This window comes from Lutjanus erythropterus, chromosome 6 (genome assembly GCF_056507025.1).
Source record: "Lutjanus erythropterus isolate fLutEry1 chromosome 6, fLutEry1.hap2, whole genome shotgun sequence".
In the NCBI taxonomy this organism is placed as follows: domain Eukaryota; kingdom Metazoa; phylum Chordata; class Actinopteri; order Lutjaniformes; family Lutjanidae; genus Lutjanus; species Lutjanus erythropterus.
In genome coordinates, this window is record NC_139322.1 from 34,635,802 (window position 1) to 34,656,111 (window position 20,310).

General features: G+C 38.5%; 1 protein-coding gene across 1 annotated transcript; it reads right to left on the reverse strand.

Annotated features, from left to right (window-relative positions):
• Positions 1-350: 350 nt before the first annotated feature.
• Positions 351-15,713, reverse strand: LOC146325633 (glutathione synthetase-like). The gene is made up of 12 exons (XM_084721764.1): positions 15,585-15,713; positions 15,069-15,214; positions 13,244-13,319; positions 12,027-12,166; positions 8,651-8,770; positions 6,925-7,005; positions 6,576-6,653; positions 5,671-5,737; positions 3,675-3,869; positions 3,022-3,103; positions 2,282-2,471; positions 351-601 (listed from the first exon to the last, which is right to left on the reverse strand). Exons 1-12 carry the CDS (start codon positions 15,711-15,713, stop codon positions 478-480), a joined length of 1,428 nt encoding a protein of 475 aa, XP_084577890.1. The 3' UTR covers positions 351-477.
• Between the last annotated feature and the right edge of the window lie 4,597 nt (positions 15,714-20,310).

Below are 20,310 nucleotides of genomic sequence, written 5' to 3' on the forward strand. Positions count from 1 at the left end.
TCTTTGGCCCACCCAAAACTTTCCATTGCTGAGTTGCTGTCAATGCAAACTCAAAACATATACGATATTTATCAAAAATGTTACAAGAAAGAAAAGTGATTATGTCCCTGAAACTGTGTCACTGAGACCTTTGATCAAACTATTAAAATATTTTCTAATATACATTGGTATGTTACAGATGATGACAACACAGTTTGCACCTAATAAAGAACTGTAAAATCAAGTCTCCAGCATTTATTGACAATTAACTGAACTGGCATTTTATTATGTTAAAATTATGCATGTTTTATCACCAACCAGGGATAAGTTACTGAAATATGCTTAAGAGCTTGAGTGTATGTATATTTGAAACACTAATATTGGCATCACCTCTGGTTACAGTCAATTACATGTGAGTCACACATTTGCCCAGCATTGTTTTCAAGCTGTACTAACAGTGACAGTGGGACTCAACTTTGATTTCCCTGTTGTCCAGTGTCAGATGAGGAGAGGACTGTCCAGCACAGCCACTCCTGCTGCTACGCCACCGTCTGAGTGTTCTGTACACTTGGTCTTCATCAGATGACTCACACACTTGTTCATCACCATGTCTTTACCCTGTCTGTAAGGAACCAAAGAGATTTGACAGATGAGACTGGTTAATGTTGAAATATTTCACAGAAATTAGATTATAGTTAAAGTCTGTGTAAACAAAAAAGGGCGTGTTTCTTCTCAATACATTATACATGTTAGAAAATAGTTGGGGAAAATGTGAAAACACTGAGAACTAAGTAGTACTGAACTGTGGAGTGACCGTTCGAACTTTTGCTCACCATTTCTGTGTTCAGGATCTTTTCAGCGGATTTTATGGATCAGTGATGTGCCAAAGCCATGATCAACACTGTGTAAGTTCCACGAACGAACACAAGAATGATGTGACCATAACCATAACGTGACGCAGGTGCGCCTATTACAATCTAATGGTGAGACAGAAGACCAGACACGCGGTCAGCAATTTCAGTGCAGAGAAAACTGATCATATTTCATGATTTGAGACCTAATTTTATATACTTTTAATCATTTAAATTTGACTGGGTGGGATACAGGATATTTATTGTTGCTTTGCACAACCTTTAAGACACAATAAATCAGTCAGGTGAGTGTACACTTTAATACTGAATATACTCTCAACCACACTTAACCAAGCTATGGACAAGTTTGCACTGTCACAACAAACTGCACAGAGCCTATATGTACACCCTCTGATGATGAAAGCACCTACTGCAATGCCACAACAACCGCTAGATGCAAACAGCAGAGATTTGCTGATTGTTCTGCCAACATTAACATGACCCCCACATACGTTGTCTCTAGCTGAAACAAAATTTCAAACTGAAGCAGTTGTTGATCACTTGCGGCTCCTAGTGGCTGATTAATAAGAGTGAGAAGTCAAAAAGTAGAATTACTGACTCACAGTCTCCACCAACCAGTCAAGTTACAGTTTACATCCATGTCTGTCCAGACTCATATAATATATGGAGTGAAGACTTTCAAGAAATTAAATATTCAACTCACCACTATATTGACCTGTAATTTGAAGGAATGTAATAAAAGATATTAAGTGTATTTTTTGACAAAATGGAAGTTATCATGATATATTGATTCCAGTGAATAATGCTGTCTTCACTTAGAGACTATTTCATCCTATTAGATATTTGTTTGTAATTTTGTCATAATTAGTGCATGAATTTGGGAGTTATGGCCAGAAAGTGGATGCTTGAACCAAGTTTGAAGAAATTCCCTCCAAGCTTTCCTGAGATATCACCTTCATGAGAACGGGACAGGCATGCGGTCACAGTGACCTTGACCTTTGACCACCAAAATTGAATCAGTTCATCTTTGAGTCCAAGTTGACACTTGTGCAAAGTTTGAAGAAATTCCCCCAAGGCGCTCTTGAGCTATCACGATCATAAGAATGAGAAGACCTGAAAACAAAAAGCCTCTGGCTATGAAGACATAAAGGCTTTAAAAAGTTTTTTTTTTTCACACACACACAGAAGCGATCACAAAATCTCTTCCCGGCTACAACTAGTGGTGATAATAAACATCTTATCTCTACATGTATCCTTTAGTCAACCTTGACTTATACAGCGTTATCTGCTTGTAAGGCAGTTCTTAGATACTGAGAATCAGTGAAGGCTGAAATGAATGAACTAGTCCTGAAAGAACAAAAACTTTAGGATTCCATCTTGCCATAACACAATGAAAATAAAACAGTGAAAATTAAATTGTGATTACATACCTAACATAAGCTCCAAACACTCCCAGTTCATTGACACAGTTGGTGATTTGCAGAGGAGCGTCTCGTCTCAGCAGGCAGTTCTGTACAGGGGCAGGATGGAGTTTATCCATCAGAATATAGGCCGTCCTCTCTGTACTCCCCTTCGCTCTCTGCAGGACCTGACAGATCTCTGATCCGTAGATGTTGTTGCCTGGAAAAACAATGGTGTAGTGAACCTTGGGTATAACCTGAGACTTGATTTGGAGTTTCCTGCTTTTCCACAGTTCACATGAACAAATGTCATGATGTCTTGAAAATTTTCAAATGAATCTTCCTGAAACAGTTCACATACAACAACTACAACTGTGTCATGTTTAGCGCTGGGTATCGTTTGAAAAATATGCTACCAGTACCAATACCAGTATTGATTAAAGGGATACAGATAGCAATGAAGTACTTAATTTGATACCATTTTTCTTGATGAAGAAAAGACTTGATCGAGACTTGATCTAATAAACTTGATATGCCCTGAAACAACTCTTTGACTGACTGTCAACTAAAGGCTGAAAAATATTTCCAACTACCTTGATAGAATAGTTTTAACATGTGTTCCTTTCAAACAAAATGTTCAGTGCTGTTCGCAGTACTAACGATGGTGCACGCTACCATGGAGTTACTGAAGTTGAAACTCTCCTGGTTTACGCGGTGTGGCAGTTGTTTTAGGATTTGCTACAGGGGACAATAAATTTCTCTCATCATACCTCCTCCCTCTCGCTGGGGCTTCAGGAAATACTGCTCTGGTGCTGCCAAAGCCATTTCTACGGTTTTGTCACCCTCTGGTCCCTAAAGACACAAAACAGGAAAGAAAAAAAAAAACTTATTAGCGCATTACAGTGCAACAATTGACTTAATTTGATATTTTCAGTGAAACCTTTTTAAAGCTTCAGTAGGCAACATTGTTTTGGTATAATTGGGAAATAATTTCATAAAACCCTTTCAAAATATTGTAAATCAGGTGTTCTGAGAGAGAACCAGGGCCCAACAGTGGCGAGCCTCTTTTCTGTCCCCATCCAACAAGCGAGTGTTGTGACACTGAGCTAATGTGTGCAGGAGAGCAGAGAGAAAGACGTTTTTAAAAGTCTCTTTATGTTTAGCTGTCAGTATTTCTGTATCTTCGCACAGAATCTTTATGTTTTTAAATGTAAAATGTTTTAAATGTTTTATTACATACAGCTGATGTCTGTCAGTCTGTAACTGTTGCTTGCGCTCATGAAGCGCATGCTGCTCGTCTGGTGTGATGGGCTCAGGACACAGAAAACAAAACCTAACTCATTTGAGACTCAAAAATCAATTGTTTTCAGGCTTTCTACCTACTGCAGCTTTAACTTTTTACTGTAATATGTTATTTTCTCACCATGTCCAGAGTGTAGAGGCCAGCAAACGTCGCTCTGATCTGCTCCACTACTTGCGGCTGGTCGGGGAAGAACCTCTCCAGAACTCCAGGTCTGGCGAGCACCTGCTGGACCTTCTTGGTTCCAGCCAGGTGAGTGCTGATATCTGGACATTTTGCAGCCCGAGAGCGTTCCAACAGAAGGAGAGCTACCCAAGCCTACACCGTACATGAAGTCTGTGTTAAAAATGATTCACAACTGGAGATAATATTTTCTATCTATTCTCTTAACCCTAACCCTCTTGCTAAATAACAAGATATTTCCCTCAGAATTAGTCGAGTGTAAAACAGAACTGAAAGGAGAGTAATACCGACCTTATTTTCACCACAAGGACAACCCTAAATAAATGCTAATGTTGCTCCATATCTGCTGGAAGTGCATATATGCAACTGTTAATCCTATAAACCAGGGGTGTGCAATTATTTTTCATGGGGGGCACATGAGAAATTCATAAGGCTGTCGTGGGCCACACACAAATGCGATATAAGGTCCAAAAAATCACCAAATCTCTAATAACGCCTTAAGTGTTCTATCTACATAGGGAACACCGGCATGTAGATGGCTATAAACTTATAGCTGGCTAACACAGTAACACTTCTACTGTTGGAAACCCCCTATGAATTGCCATGTGATGGAACTGGTCTGAGGATCAGTACTCAATACCTTGAAGACACCAAATGAAATAACCAAGTACCAAGTAGTATCAAAACTTCTCCAATCAAATGATACCTGCATTCAATCCTTTTGCTACCCAGATCTTCAAAAATATACTATTTATATGGTTTGCTCACAGCCAGTCACTGCAAGGGTTCTTCATAAAGAAGAACCATTAAAAAAAGTATTGAATGATGTACTCCATTTGTATTGGTATCACACTGAGGCTACTGGTTTTGGTATCATATTTTTTTAATGAAACCCAGCCCTAATTGTCGCCTAGTTATTTTTGTTGGCAGAGTCAAAAAACTCTGTCCCCATATTTTGCCCAGGTCTGCAATAAAATTTGTTAGATAATATATCAATATCAATATACAGTACATACACTGGAGCAACAGAATGGAACAAATTGGCTCTTGTAATCAAGGAAGTGAAGAACTCGCAGGCCTTGAAGATCAAATAGTGGTTGTTAGATAGCATCTCCAAATAAGGTCATGGACATTTTAAATACACGATCACTGGGTATAGGAAATACAGGTTGATATATATTCTTTTACTGGTATTCTTAATGATAAGTAGATTGCTGTACTTTGATGTAACACGATGTGTTTGCGCATCTCCCATCATGGATGCTGACTAGACTTACAGAGTTGACAAAATATTACATTTATCCATTTCACAGTATAGTTTTAGTGAGTGGCCATTTTAACATTTAAAGTTGCTAAGAAAGCTCTTAATTCTAATCAAAAACACACTTTCTACTTCTTATATAGCTTTGATTTACTAGGACTGCAGAGTTGACATGATATGGTTATCTAAAAATATTATTTAGTAAAGTTGTCAAAAACATAGAAAGCCTACCAGTGCTTGAGCAGTATTACCCGCCTTTTTTAAACCACGAAGTGAGACAGGGGTCCTTATGGTATAGCCAACCCCTTTTATGCCTGATTAAATCATGTTTTTATAAAAATCTGTCGGAAAACAATCGACAGAACTTTGGGACACAAGTTTAAAGGGCCAACATTTTCATAAAAAATGATTTTAAGAAAACGACTGTTATGACAGCACGTTTATATCTACGTCATCAGTAGGTATCGTTAGTTTTAGATTTTGAAGGCTTTTAACGCATATTTAGACGGCTTGAAGTTGTGAATTCTTGTGTAGGACAATGGTGTTTTCTGGCACAAAAAAAAAAAAAAACATTTTGTATTCCATGGATAGCAGTCTTTTTTCACCCAAAAAGGTTTTTATTGGTAGGATATGATTTGTCCCAATTCTCAAGAATGGATGATATTGATATCTTACCTGCTCTGTGAAGTGATCTGGCATGTAACCATAGCGGTAGTACACTACAGCTACCTCCAACCCATCTCTGCAGAGTTACAGTTAAAAAAGTGTTACGGTATAACAGAACTGGCATATTGTGGCTTGGTCAGAATAACAAGAAAAAATAACTGATTCGAGAGCCAAACATGTGACCAGCTACTCTTCCTAACTGTTGTTCACAACAAGTCACAGCTGAAATTTTGGGAAACAGGTTACCTGTAGACTGTATCCATCTCATTTACTCAAACTGGCATTTACCTTAGCTTACCACAAGGATTGGAAGCAGAGGGAGTCACCTTATTAAAATTATTTTTTTTAACATTATGGTTCAGCTAAGCTAGCTGCTTGCTAGCTCTAGCATCATATTTAGCATACAGACATGAGTCTTGTGTCCTTTTTCTCTCATGTGACTCTTAATATATCACTTATGGCCCACTACCGGTGTGTTGTGGTGGCTGTTTCTACAGAGACCCTGCTGAAGTTTCTTATTTTCTCATGTTTTGCTGTTTTTTACTGTGCTGGACCACCGGTTATGTCACATTTTCTGATTCTGTCCTCTGCTCTCTGTCTGTGAGAGCTGCAGAGAGAGATCCACACACATTCACACACACAGGCAGAGCAGACTGAGGATTGCCTTGGCTTCATTAAAACACATGCCGGTGCTGTGCCGATGTGTGGCCATGTTTTTTTGTGCTTTAGAACGTAACTTCGAAACAATCTGAAAATACTGTTTATTCATATTCATCAATTGTGAAAATCATTTTTTACTTAGTATTAGTCTCAATTGCTTACTGAAAATTTTTGTTATTTTAAGTTACATTTCAATCATTTCAGTCATCAACTACACATTTTTCACAGCTATTAAAAATAAATGCTCTACTCACATGAACAATTTTTTGTCATCATCAAGAGACGCTCTGCTGGACACCTCAGCAAACTTTCTGCGAATAACAGAAATATTCCTGCCCAGAAAGACAGAAAGTTGTTCATCACTTGCATTGGGGTCTATAGACGACAAAAATGTCCTTGTTAAAAAAAACTGCCATAAAAATATCACAGAAAACTATTATTTTCCACTTTCAGTTACTTAACTTGCTTAATCAACATCAATCCTGATCATAACTGTCAAATCTTCATCCATTTTCAGGACTTTAACCCTTTAAAAATAGTGAAACTCTTGGGTGTTTTCATGATGTCATTATACAGTATATCTTTTGAATCCTTTGGCCCCACCTCTTCTGCAGCTGTCTCTCCATGCAAAGATGATCCAATCTGCTCCTCTGGATTTCCTCAACCAGAAACAGGATTACTGCCCTGCAGAAAGAGATTAAAGGTTTTTACTTATATATTATTATACTCACTCACTAAAAAAGATAAAATACAGTTTTAAAACAAATAACACTTCTTGACAGTGTTCCTATGAGCCATGTATGAAAATATCGCCACAATTGAGTATTGCGATATTATACTTTTTCTCTCTGTCTCTCTCTTCTTCTTTAATTTGCTGTTTGCATTTCTGGTGTTTATTAATTATGTGTGGGAGCTGCTAGCATGCATAGTTGAGTAAGACGTATGGATGGTAGACTGTGGGCGTTTGACTGTGTGGTTGTGTGTGTGATTATGTGTGTGTGTGGAATGGGTTAAATGTGGTGTTATTTTTGGCTCTCAAATTGAAAAGAAGAGAAAACAAGATAAAATTTAAAAGACCGTCTTGATCTTGACACAGTTGCCAAGAAAAAGGTTAAAATTTGCACATATAAATATTTACAGTCTACGAAATAAACTGAATGAGATAAAAGATATATTATCATGTGGTATTCACTTGTTAGCAGTATCAGAAACTCACACGGGAATGCATATGGGGGAGGTGTAGCAGTATTTATTCAAAATCAAATACCAGTAAAAGTAAGATATGACTTAATGCCTGCTGACATTGAAGTTCTTTGGATGATAAGAAATAAAATGTAAACCTGGTGAAAGCAGAGAATGTGAAATGTCTTTGTACCCTAGTTCCTGGATTTCAGTGTGTGGAGGCACAGGATGGATAAATGTTATTTAAGGTCATTTTGATTATATGTTTATTATGAAGAATTATGAATGTATGTGCATATGAAAGGATCAAGTTCCTATGATTTCTGGATTAATAATGATGGATTTATAATTCTGTTCATGATTTAATGTATGTTGTACTGAATGACAATTTGTTTCTCTACCTTATCTTACTTATTTTATTTTATTGTAATTTTTAGAGATGAGCTTTTATGTTTGTTATGTTTATGTGGTTGTGGTGTGTATAAGTGTCAATGTGTGTATGTGTATGGACCCCAGGAAGAATAGCCAATGCTTATGCTGGTGCTAAAGGGGATCCTAATAAAGACAAAGACAAGGTTTTAAAACAAATAACATGTCTTGATAGTGTTCCTATGAGCCATGTATGAAAATATCGACACAAATGAGTATCGCAATATTACCTTTTGTGATATGGTATCAGTTCTCAAAAACACTGTATCATGATGATTAATGTGGTACAAGATTGTGGTGGTCCTTCATTTTTTTGTTATCTATCTTCACTGTTCTGATTGCATATAAAAGTACATTTCTCTAAAATTAGATCTAAAAAGAAATATATCTCACCTTAATCACAGTATCACAATATATTGCAGTATTTTGAATTGTAACCCCTGTATCATGATTAATATCACCACAGACTTGCCAATACACAGCCCTAGTTACTGAAGAACAAAAGACCTAAAACTTCCTGAATCCTGATTGTATTTTTTGCAAAATTCACACAATAAGGAATTATGTCTTATTGAATTAATTATAATTAATCTTAATTATGCATTACCTGAGGGGCGGGGCAAAGAAAATATCTATGAAATCTTCTTTCCTTCTAAATATTTAGTTGTTCCACTGGTTCAACAAACACTATGCTGACCTCCACCATTACTACACTCACTTCTGTTGGCCGTAGACCTCCCAGCCCTTGGCAAGAGCGTCACATAGTCCTGTTGTCCTGTTGGTGGTATCCCAGAGACACTCCCTCTCTTCCAACAGACCAGCCAACCTCAGTGTGTGCCTGAAAAATCAGTCAGAACCTGATTTTTGTGCAAGATTGAGATTAAAAGAGGAAATGATTACATAAGAAGTCAAAATTATTTGAGAAGTCCAAATATCAAGATTTAAGGTTCTAATCATGAGATAAAAGGTTAAAATTATGAGAGAAAAAGGTACTTTTGTTTGGGTTTTTTTTAAGTTAGATAAAAATTATGACTTTTTATCTTATAATTTTGACTTTATTACATAATTTCTACCTTTGAAATCGATAATCATGACCATGGGGATATTTTTTTTCATTCACTGGCAGAAATGGACTTCCATATCCCTTTCAGACCCGCATTTTTTCTGCTGGGCAAAAAAAAAAATAATCTTTTAAACTGATTCTGACTCCTCTCCAACATAAAAACAAAGTAGAAAAAACACATTTTTGCTAACTCATGTTTTTAATAGTATTTTTTCATGTCAATTCCAATGGACACCACAACGCAATGGGCATAAAATGTCATAAAAACTTAAGAAAATAATTTTTCCACATAGTAATCAATCAGGTATGACCTAAACATCTGGAACTGGATGTTTGTATGTGTTTGAGTCTGTGTACAGTTCTGAACATGCACATGAACTTGATAGGTGTATCACAGCATGGGTAGGGAACAGCAGTGAGGTCATCACCAGTGGTGGACAGTAACAAAGTACATTTACTTGAGTTCTGTACATTTTTTGAGTATCTGTACTTTACTTGAGTATTTGTTTTCTTGGAAACTTACGACTTTCACTCCACTACATTTCAAAGACAAATATTGTACTTTAGACTCCACTACATTTCTAGAAAGGTTGTTGTTATTATTAGGCTATGCATAGCTTCGAAGTCAGCTGTTGCTGTTTTTCTTTTCTACAATACAATTGGCCGCACGCTGTGTTCCTCACAGAAAGAAACCAATCACAATAGCTCCTCTAAACAGGGATTGTTGTAAAATCAGAAATACGTCATCCAGGCGCGCTCTGTAACAAGAGCAAGCAAACTCTCCCTCTTTCATTCTAACAAAACTAAATCTCAAGATGTTATTATAATTAAAAAAAGAGAAATAATTCCACGTTGGCTTTTAATGTTGGATTGTTTTTATCAGGGTGAAAAATACCACATAATTCATGTAGACAACAGCTGTCCTTTTTGTTTTTGATTGCGTTGCTATGCTTAAGTTTCTACAGGTATTTCAGTAGGCTTAGTGTAGCAGAGTGGTTCTACAAGCAAGTCAGTTCATCATCAGGTGGTTTCAGAGAGTTACAAGGTTCTGTAAATGCACTGTGAGAAAATGTACTTGTGCATGTACTTTTGAATACTTAAGTATTTTGAAAAACAAGTACTCTGGTACTTTAACTCGAGTAAAATTTTGACTTATCAACTTTCACTTGTAGTTGAGTAATATTTGACCAGGAGTATCTATACTTTGACTCTAGTTCTAGCCTGCAAGAAGAGAGGGAAATAACGCAATCTGAACATGCACATGAACACAAGATGTATGGTTGTTGATAAGATTACCTGAAATCAGTTTTGCCTTCAATAAACTAAAATACTAAGCTAAATAAAAATACCAATGTCCATCCCAGCTTCCCAGTACATGGAGACTCTTGGCATTTCCATCACTCCCATAGCAAGGTGGAGACAGATTAGGGTTCTGATCTCTCCTGAACTTGTTGGTTTGAAACTTAGTGTACCACTTTGTAAGGCATAAATATTTGTGTTGTCAGCCATCAAATTGAAGATCTCATCTGGTATATACTGTTTGAAGTATTCATAGGGTCTCATGGGATGATCCTCATGAATTGGAGGATTCTCAAAGGAAGTATCAATGATTGTAGTGAATGGCCTGTGATGCCACTTGATTTCTTCCTTCCTGGTTACTGTCACCTCCTCCTGTCCTCCTCTGTCCCTGTACTGTCTGTCTCCTCTATCTCAATCTCATCTGCCACATCAAGTTCTTCTGGCATGCATGTAACCTCTCCACTGTCCCTCTCTCATTTTATGTATTCTCACTCTTCAACTGTTATGCATTCGATTTAGATCTTACATATAAGACATTAAATTGATGAAAACCACATACGAAGAATTAAAAATACTCTTAATTTCTAAACTTACCACCTATCTCAGTCCCTACCTATTCCATCCTCTGATCGTCTGCCATCCAATACAAGAACATTATGTACAAAAAAAAATAGATTTAAAAATCTATCATCATGAATAAATAAACTGTGACACCATACTTTACCTATGGAAAGCTTACAGGTATTTTGTTTCATTATATACTGACACTAAACACGTGAGTGTTAGCTAAACTCGCCCAACTCCTGATGTCCATTGCAATGGACATTGGACTTTGAAAAAAATCCCGTAAATTAATTAAATGATATATGTTCAAAATAACTTAAAATATTATCACTTGTAACAGTTACAATTATGCTGACAGCAAATTTGTTTGGCCAGCATGAACATGAATTTATATTTTTAATTGAAATGGACACTTACACCTTCCTCTCTGCAGCTGCTCTGCCATGCTTGTCTGGTCCGATGTCTGTCACTCTCTCAGAGCGTGCTCAAAGTCATGACATGATTGTGATTGGATAATCAGGATCCAATCAGTAACCAGCATTACTGACATCATTCAATTACAGGGTATTTATTGGTTTAGAGACAGAAGTATGTCATGTCCATTCCAATGGACGTTGGGTCCGAAGGGGATATGTAAGACACCATTTTCATCATTCAATAAATTAACAGGTCAACAACTTGTATCAATCCCTTTGTTAAATGGAGTTTCTGGTTCTGGTTTCTGGTTTTCATTGCTTTTCATACTGAAGTTAGCTCCATCTTAAGAGAGCAGTTAGCCCCAGGCTAAAAGAACTTTCACATTGGCACAATCCTAGAAAATTCCAAAGTTGGTTTACCCTGACTTTAGCCCTGCTCCGAGTTTAGGGGATTATCCCCTGAACATTAACTAAACCCAGGGCTAGAAGCTGCCAGTGTGAAACAGAGTTAAGAGATTAGAAGAAGAAGATAATCAGCCAGGTTAACACAAAACATCTCTGTGGGTGTACAGAGGCTTTAACCCAGAGCTAGAAGAAGGGTAATGTGAATCATATAGCCCTTGACTTTGCTTAACCCTGGGTTAACTATGTGTGTAAAAAAGTTATTCCAGGGTTAGCCCTTATCCCAGGACTAAGGATAGCCCTGGGTTAAGAATATGCAGTGTAAAAAGGTCATATATCTTCTCAGATACCTGTGCACCACAGGGAGACAGTCAGACATCGAAAAAGCAGCAGCAGCCATTGTGTTTATCTCTAATTGCTTAAGGGAAGAAGTCCCATCCTCCCTTTGATCCACCATGTAGTCAGACCGGTTCAAACCCACCACAATGGACTGGAAAGAAGATACACAATCCATTGACAAAATCAAACTTCATTCAAAATCAGCCACCAAAAAATAACGACTTAATATCTTAAATTTGTCCTTTGAGAGTCAAATCATCAAAGTTGTTCAAACCTGCTTTTTTCAAGTAAGGTCCATCTCAAAAATTAATTTTTATTTCATGTGGACCCTTAACAAATACAGTTCATGCTTTAATTTCATCACACCTGACTATTGTAATGGCCTTTATTCCAGTCAGAAGGCCATCTTTCATCTCTGACTTGTGCAAAATGCAGCTTTTAGTCAACTCTAAGAAAAGAGACCAGATTACTCCCATCCTTGCTCCTCTTCACTGGTTGCCTGTAAGTTTTAGAATTGACTTTAAGATTTTAGTGCTGACTTTTAAAGCTCTCCTGGGCCTAGGGTTAGGGTTAGGGTTACATTACATCTCCAAGTTACTTCCTGATGAGCCTATGCAATTGAAGATCCACATCTGGGAGTTCTTTGGTCTCGCCTTGTCACAAGAGGTGATGGGGCTTTTGCACTAAGAGCTCCTCACTTATGGAATTCCCTACCTGAAGATGTTGGGCTACAAACCTCCATGTCCTCTTTTATATATCGTTTGAAAACCTCTTATGGCTCTATAAAACATGACCTGTTTAAAACTGACACACTGAATTTTTACTTGACAAGACATGAGATCCTGCTAGTCTTGCTTGTTTTTTTGGAGCAACAACCAAAGTAGCACCAAAGCTGCTCACACCACAAGAACAACAAAGGAGTGGCCAGCTCCCCTCCTCTTGGCACAATCCAACACAGCAAAGCGAAGACTCTCTTCAACATTGCCAGCTAACAGCAGCCACTTGGAGCAACCGCTCTGTCCTCAAGGACTGTTCATAACAGTGTACATGGCGAAGCACAGAACTACTTAACTTCTAGAAATTTACATGCACCTGAGTACCACAGACAAGTTAGAAAAATAAGTACTGAGATACAGACTACCATTTGTTCAGTTTGGGTTTTTTCATTGGATTACTGTTTCAAAGGCAGGTTATCTACACTGGTAACAATGTAAAACAAGTTTCTTACCTGTGTCTGATCTTCCTGCTGCACCTTTCTGTATATGTCAAACAACTTAGCTGTGAAATCATCTGCCTGGATAGTACTGTGACATGGATGGAGACAGATCATCAAACATTATACATTATACATCAGTGATGATGGACTTGATGGTTCATGGATGGTTATATTTTTGTGGCGTGATACTAGGTGTTACACAAGTATGGATGATGGCATCTTTTTGTAGTCTTTTAAAAATGTAAAACACAAGAGAATATATGTGGGGAATGGATTAAACTTTGACTTTACCTGCTCTAAAGTACGCTGCAAATATGTTACCACCGGCCAAACTTATTAGATCCCGCTGCATCTACATTTATACATTTTATAATCCACCATCTGACCAGTGTTTGCTGGGGTATTAGCCAGCTTTAGCCTCAGCCTTTTAGTATTAACATAATGTCATATATGTAGCTGCTCAGTAACTTTGCCCTTATTGTTATTGTTTTAAAATGTGCCAGATCGTAACATTAAAAAATCAGCTGCAGATGGACTTCTTAACTGACTCAATTAGCATTAGCTGGCTACATATCTGAAATTTGCCAGTGTGTGTCATCATTTTAGCCCACAGAATCCACGCTTGTCAGCCAGAAATGAGAAGCTGCTTTTGTTGACTTCTCCATGGGATCAAAGATCTTGTGTTTCAAAAATGACTCCAAATTTTGATATTAAATCTGCCACTGTTGTATCAAGGAAAGAGCCTTTTACTTGATCACGTCTGCCATCTGGTGTTTGTCAGTATGTTCCATTTTTAGTTTTCTTGTTGTATTTTCCTGTTCTGTTCTCTCAACATGACTGTAAATGTGGGAGCTCCCTTAATGATTCCCAGTGATTAAATACAGTGGTGGACAGTAGTGAAGTACATTTACTTGAGTACTGTACTTAAGTGCATTTTTTGAGTATCTGTACTTTACTTGAGTATTTGTTTTTTTTTAAACTTATTACTTTGACTCCACTACATTTCAAAGACAAATATTGTACTTTTGACTCCACTACATTTCTAGGAAGGTAGTAATTACTTTTCGACTAAGCCTTGAAGTCAGCTGTTGGTGTTTTTTCTTTTCTAAAATGCAATTGGTCACATGCTGTGTTCCTCACAGAAGGAAACCAATCACAGTAGCTCCTCTCAAATGGGACTGAAGCAGAAATACGTCCAGGCGCTCTGTAACAAGAACAAGCAAACTCTCCCTCTTTCATTCAAACAAAAAAGGAGAAAGAAAAAATTAAATCTCAAGATGTTATTATAATTATTCATTATTGCAGGTGGCTTTTAAAGTTGGATTGTTTTTATCTGGGTGAAAATTACAACATATTTCATGTATATACTGCCTCTGAAGCCAGAAAGAAATCTCAGTTACTTAACAGACTTGGAGAAATCCTTACAGTTATCTTCAATCTGCTTTTATGATGTGATTTTAATACAGTTACATCATAAAATGATAATAGCTGTCCTTTTTGTTTTTGATTGTATTTCTATGCTGAAGTTTTTATAGGTGTTTCTATAGACTTTGTGTAGCAGAGTGGTTCTACAAGCATCAGTGTATCATTAGATGGTTTCAGAGAGTTACAAGCTTCTGTAAATACTTCGTGAAAACAATACAGCATGTATTGATATTAGAAAATGTACTTTGTAATTTGTACTTCTGAATACTTAAGTATTTATAAAAGCAACTCTAGTACTTTAACTCAAGTAAAATTTTGACTGAGCAACTTTCACTTGTAGTTGAGTAATATTTGACCAGGAGTATCTATACTTTGACTCAAGTACTGAGTCATTACTATATGTAATGTGTACCCTGCAAGAGCCTCTTCCAGAAAGTCTGGGTCCTGGCTGACCCTGTCCATCAGTGTGTTGAAGTGAGTTTGCACTGCCAGAGCCTGGAGGAAGGCGGCTTTGGGAAAAGGAGAGGGGAAGAGCGAGAACGGGACGTAGGTCACCACCTGAAAACATGACATAAATATCAGAAGCACGTTATGTATCAGTCAGGAAATAACTGCATACTTTATTATTTGTCTTTCAATTGATCACAAAATTTAGCTCAGGTTTTTTGCCCATTCATGCCCAGTTCACCCCATAATCAAAAATACATATTTTTCCTTTGTATTGTTTCCAGATTGTTTCCTGCCCATAGTCCAGGTTTAAAATCCCAACAAACTAAATTAGTAAAGTATATTAGAAAGTCCAGCACCCACAGTGTCTGGCCCTTGGACAAATGTAGTTGATGACACCTGATTTTGTGGAAACCTGTCAGTGAAAAACTGATTAAAACACATATGAACGGTTAAAACAAATCTGTGTGGTTGCTCCTACCTCAGATGAATTGGGGGTCTCATGTGTGCGCATAGCCATCCCAAGCTGCAAAGCCAGCTCTTTCGCTTCATCTGCTAAATCCTTTAGTCTGTCAGGATTCATCATCAGCTCCTGGAGAAATTCTTTCATTGCCGTCATGATGGACCTGAGGGGTAAAACACAGCAGCCTTTCAAACAAAACAAATTGTTTTCATGTGCAGTTTGGCAGTCTGGGACAAAAATTTGCTTTTGGGCCATGTTCACTCACGACCATCCACCTCCAATCCTCTGTGCACAAAGTGTAAGTACCTTATAGATGTAATTATCATTCTCTGCCTGATAATTCCGTTTTATAGGGATTTTTCCTGCATGAGACATTGATTCAGGGTCTCACCGAAGGAACGTACATGAGCAGCTGTACTAATAGAACAGCCAATAGGAGTGCCTGGTCTGAGATGACCCGTGATTGGTTTAAGTCTACCATCATTGGACAGATTCCCTAATGCCTGAAAAAAAAAAAGCCAAGAGGAGGTGCAGAAGTCTAGTTTTGTCCCAGGCCACTGAAAGGTTATTATGAAATTATTTCTCAATGATACCAAAACAATGTTGCCTAACTTAACTTTACATATTACTTACTTATTACTACTAACGACTACACTTTAAGACTGAAATGTCATCTTAAGATAAATTTAGAGTGGACAGTTAGATATTTGTATGCGTTGTGAGCAGCTTGCTCTCATTTTAAACATTTGTGTGTTCCAAACAGTTATCAGCAAGTGAGCACTTGCTAATAATTGTCTTTTTAATTTATTTTGATTTAAAAGTAAGATCAAATAAGACAAGGTCAGATAAGATAAAATCTATAATCATCCCACAGCCCGAAAATTGCAGTGTTACTGCAGCAAAGTGGATGGCAAAAATAGAAAGAAGCGTGTATAGTATATATGACTAAAAGAGAGGATGAAATTCAAAAACACTTCATCACTGATGTATAATGTATAATATTTGATGATCCGTCTCCTTCCACATCACAGTACTGTCCAGGTAGATGATTTCACAGCTAAGTTGTTTGACATATAAGCGCAGCAAGAAGGTCAGACTCAGGTAAGAAAATTGATTTACACCATCAGCCATGTAGATAACCTGGCTGGCTATTGATTCCTCACTGCGTGAGAGTGATGCACCACTCCACGGCGCTCTCCATGAGTGCACATGACGACGAATGATGACTGGATATGTAGCGTTTTCCTTTTACATTCACTTTCTTATTTGCAGCGCGCTTCTGCACATGCAGTGCCTTTGTGTATATGCCATGCATTTGTCCTTGTTGGCCACCATACCTGCGACTTACAAAGACACTACTTTGTTGCTTTTAAAATCATGGTTGATTACTGAGTACAATTTGAATTAATCTCCAAACCTCACATCTGCATTTTAGTAGCCAATAAGGTGATCTGATCACAAACGGGCCAATGAAAACCAGGATATATGGATGACAAACTAAACAAAATGCTGTTGCTCACATTTGGAGTGAAGATGTTAATGATAAATTGATCAATTGCATCCAATTGCAACCAGTAAAGAATGTATTCATGGATATTTAATCAATTGACATGGCAGTGATTTGTACCTCTTTTGACATTGTGTTGTCTGTGGGAGCCATTAGTTAAATAAGAAAAATTAAAGTTGAAATGAGAAAAAAAGACAAAAAAGAAGAAAAAAATGAAGTTGAGGGGGAAAAAACGTGTTTGGTATCTTAAAAAATATTAATGATTAATCAGTGTTAGTGTTTTCAACTATTGGTTGAGGATAAAAAGGTGCTTGGTACAACCCCTTTGAATGCATTTTAGATAAAACCCTTGGAATATAAAAAAGTTCTTGGTAGAGCTCCCTTGGTTGGATGACCAACCTGTATGACTTACCTCTCAATAATATTTATTGCATCAACTGGGATCTCCTAGTCCACTCAGCAGCAGCAGTGGAGAACCTGCCAGGTTTGGGAGTGACTTCCACGTTGCACGTAAAGTGGCCCAAAGGTTGAGAAGCAAGCTTGTCAGAAGGTCCGTCCTGAACCAGCAGGAGAAATCAGGGTGGGCGAAAAGTGAAATGCAGCACAACACACATCGCTGAAGATACTTTTAACTTGGAATGGCACCAGTGGAGTTGACAAATCAGATTATGGCTATACTGTCAATGTGTGTGATCAGGTTGTTCCTAGAACCTGTAACTGAATAACTAAAAATGAAAATGTCCAACAAAGTTAGATGGAGTGTCACAAGAGAGCAGTCAACCAGGTTGGTCACACTGGCATGCACCTATTTGGTTGGTTGCCAGCAAAATGTTTTGCTTGTCTTGAATGCAGCCACAGCTTTGCTGAACATGGAAAGAAGACAGCAGGGTCAACATGGAAGCTGATGGACGGTAACAGCTATAGGCTAGGGTGCTGATACACAACAACATGGACATGGGCATCAGAAGCTCACATGTGGTGCATCCAGCACTGCTACATGGCTCCACAAGTTTCCCTTGAAACTGCACTTCAGTGCACAGGCCTCTGGGATAATGTGTCAGCTGACTCTCAGGGTTCTTTATTTAGTCAAAAATTAAAGATCCGTGATGTCATCCGTGGTAAGCGGTCTGGCCATGTGGAACAATCCACATGATGAAGATAGAATGGTAATCGGCAGTTGCCCTGGTCTTTTGACTGAACATTGTTACATGGCCTGTGTTAAAGCAATAGTTCACCCAAAAATGAAATTTCACTCAATATCTACTAACCTCTGTGCTGATGTGAGGATGGGTGAAGATCTCCAGTTCACAAAACACTCCCAGAGCTTCAGCTGAAAACAGTGTTGCAGCATTGGGCGAGAGCTTGTGTACCTGCTTCAGGTGTGTGCACACGGATCAGATCTGAGAGGCTACAGTTGACATTTAGGCTAAAAACATGGTGTAAATGGTGTCTTTTTGGTCAGATTTTAATGTCGCGGCTTACGGGCACTTGGATGACACCACATGAGCAGTATGGAGACATTTTGTGTGGATTTTTGTGTTCTTTTTTTACATTTTAAAACTGGTCACCATTCACTTCAATTGTACTGGATTTGGCTGCAATGCTGTGAGTGTTTTGTGAACTGGAGATCTTCACCCATCCTCACATTAGCACAGGGGTGAGTAGATATTGATTGAATTTTCATTATAGTGTGGCGACGAGGACGGGATGAAAGAATTTAGAGATGATTATGTTACCAAAAGGGAAAGGGCTCGACAACGCCACCCTGGGAATTTCACTCAGAGAATTACTTCGATGATATAAGGCACACAGATTCGTTTACTCTGGAGGCATGAGACGTGGTTCCAAGTTTTAAAATACAGATTTTTATTAAATGATCACTTTTAAAACACTAATTCAACATTCACACATGAAGGGGGAATGGGGAAAAAATTAGGGCTGAGGCCTAGTGGATGGGTGAGCCCAGCATACGTGGCAGACACACTCCCAGTGAACAAACCCACTCCCAAGGACACAGCAGACAAGACGGGGGGATACCACCACCAAACACCAGCACCACCGCCACCGGCCTCCAGCAACTGGAAAAAGGGAGGGGAAATAAAACAAATTAGTGGGGGTTGCACTGCAACAAAACAGAAATCAAGAAATCAAAATCAACCAAAAATTATAATCAATGGGCAGGTCACAAATTAAACTTAACAAAATACTTCAAATAATAACTGCCCAACTAGAATCAGTTAACCAAATGTAAAAAAAACACAATGCTAAGCAAAGAAAACAAACCCAAACAACTTACCAAATTACCTACAGAAAAACCCCCAAATTAACCTAATTAACCAGAAAATTATACTAGCAAACAAAATCAAAATAGACAAATAAACTCATACAAATAACCCAAAAACAGAATATAACCCACACTCATTCAATTCATAAAAGGAGGGGGGACCAAACCCCGGTTAAAAGTGTTGTGCCCTGGCCCGTAGCGTGCGGCCGACAGTCTTTGTAATGGAAGCCCAGTTGTGAAGTGGCTTTGAGGCAGCAATGTGACGCCAGGCCGCGAGAGCAAGCGGCGGCGAGACAAAGCAGCAGCGGAGACAAAGCAGCAGCAGCCGCGCCAGTGAGCTGGTTAAGGTAGCACCTAATCAAGAAAAGTACTATGAGTAATATTAAATATACTACAAAAATGATGCGGTGCACGCTAGGCTACGCATACATACCTTGTTAGCGGTACGGACACACACACACACACACACACTCGCTTGCTCGAGAGAGGGGAGGGAGAGAGGGCTCCAGGCAGCCGCCAGCATTTACCTGTGACCACACTAACATTAGTTAGCTGACAACATTAGCCAAACAAACGTGGCAGCACGTACAGGAGGCACAGAGTCACACCCAAGCAGTTGTCCTACAAACACAACAATGCCATAAGCACACCGACAAAACACGAGCCGCGAGGTGAAGCAGCATGTAGCCATACCTGACGGCCAAACGACCTCCGACACGGAAGTGACGCGCCGGTGATGACGGGGGCGCAAGAGGGAGAACCTGGTGGGAAGACTGCCACCTTTATATCGGCCCACCTCATTACAGGCGGCGTTCAATTGCATAGGGGAGGAACACCTCTATGCTGCTACATTCTGCCCCTCCTTCTTGGATCGTCGTCCCGACGATCAACAAATTAAGGCTAATACCACAAGCTAGCTCCAAGGTCTAAACAGAGCAGAGACTACATTAGAC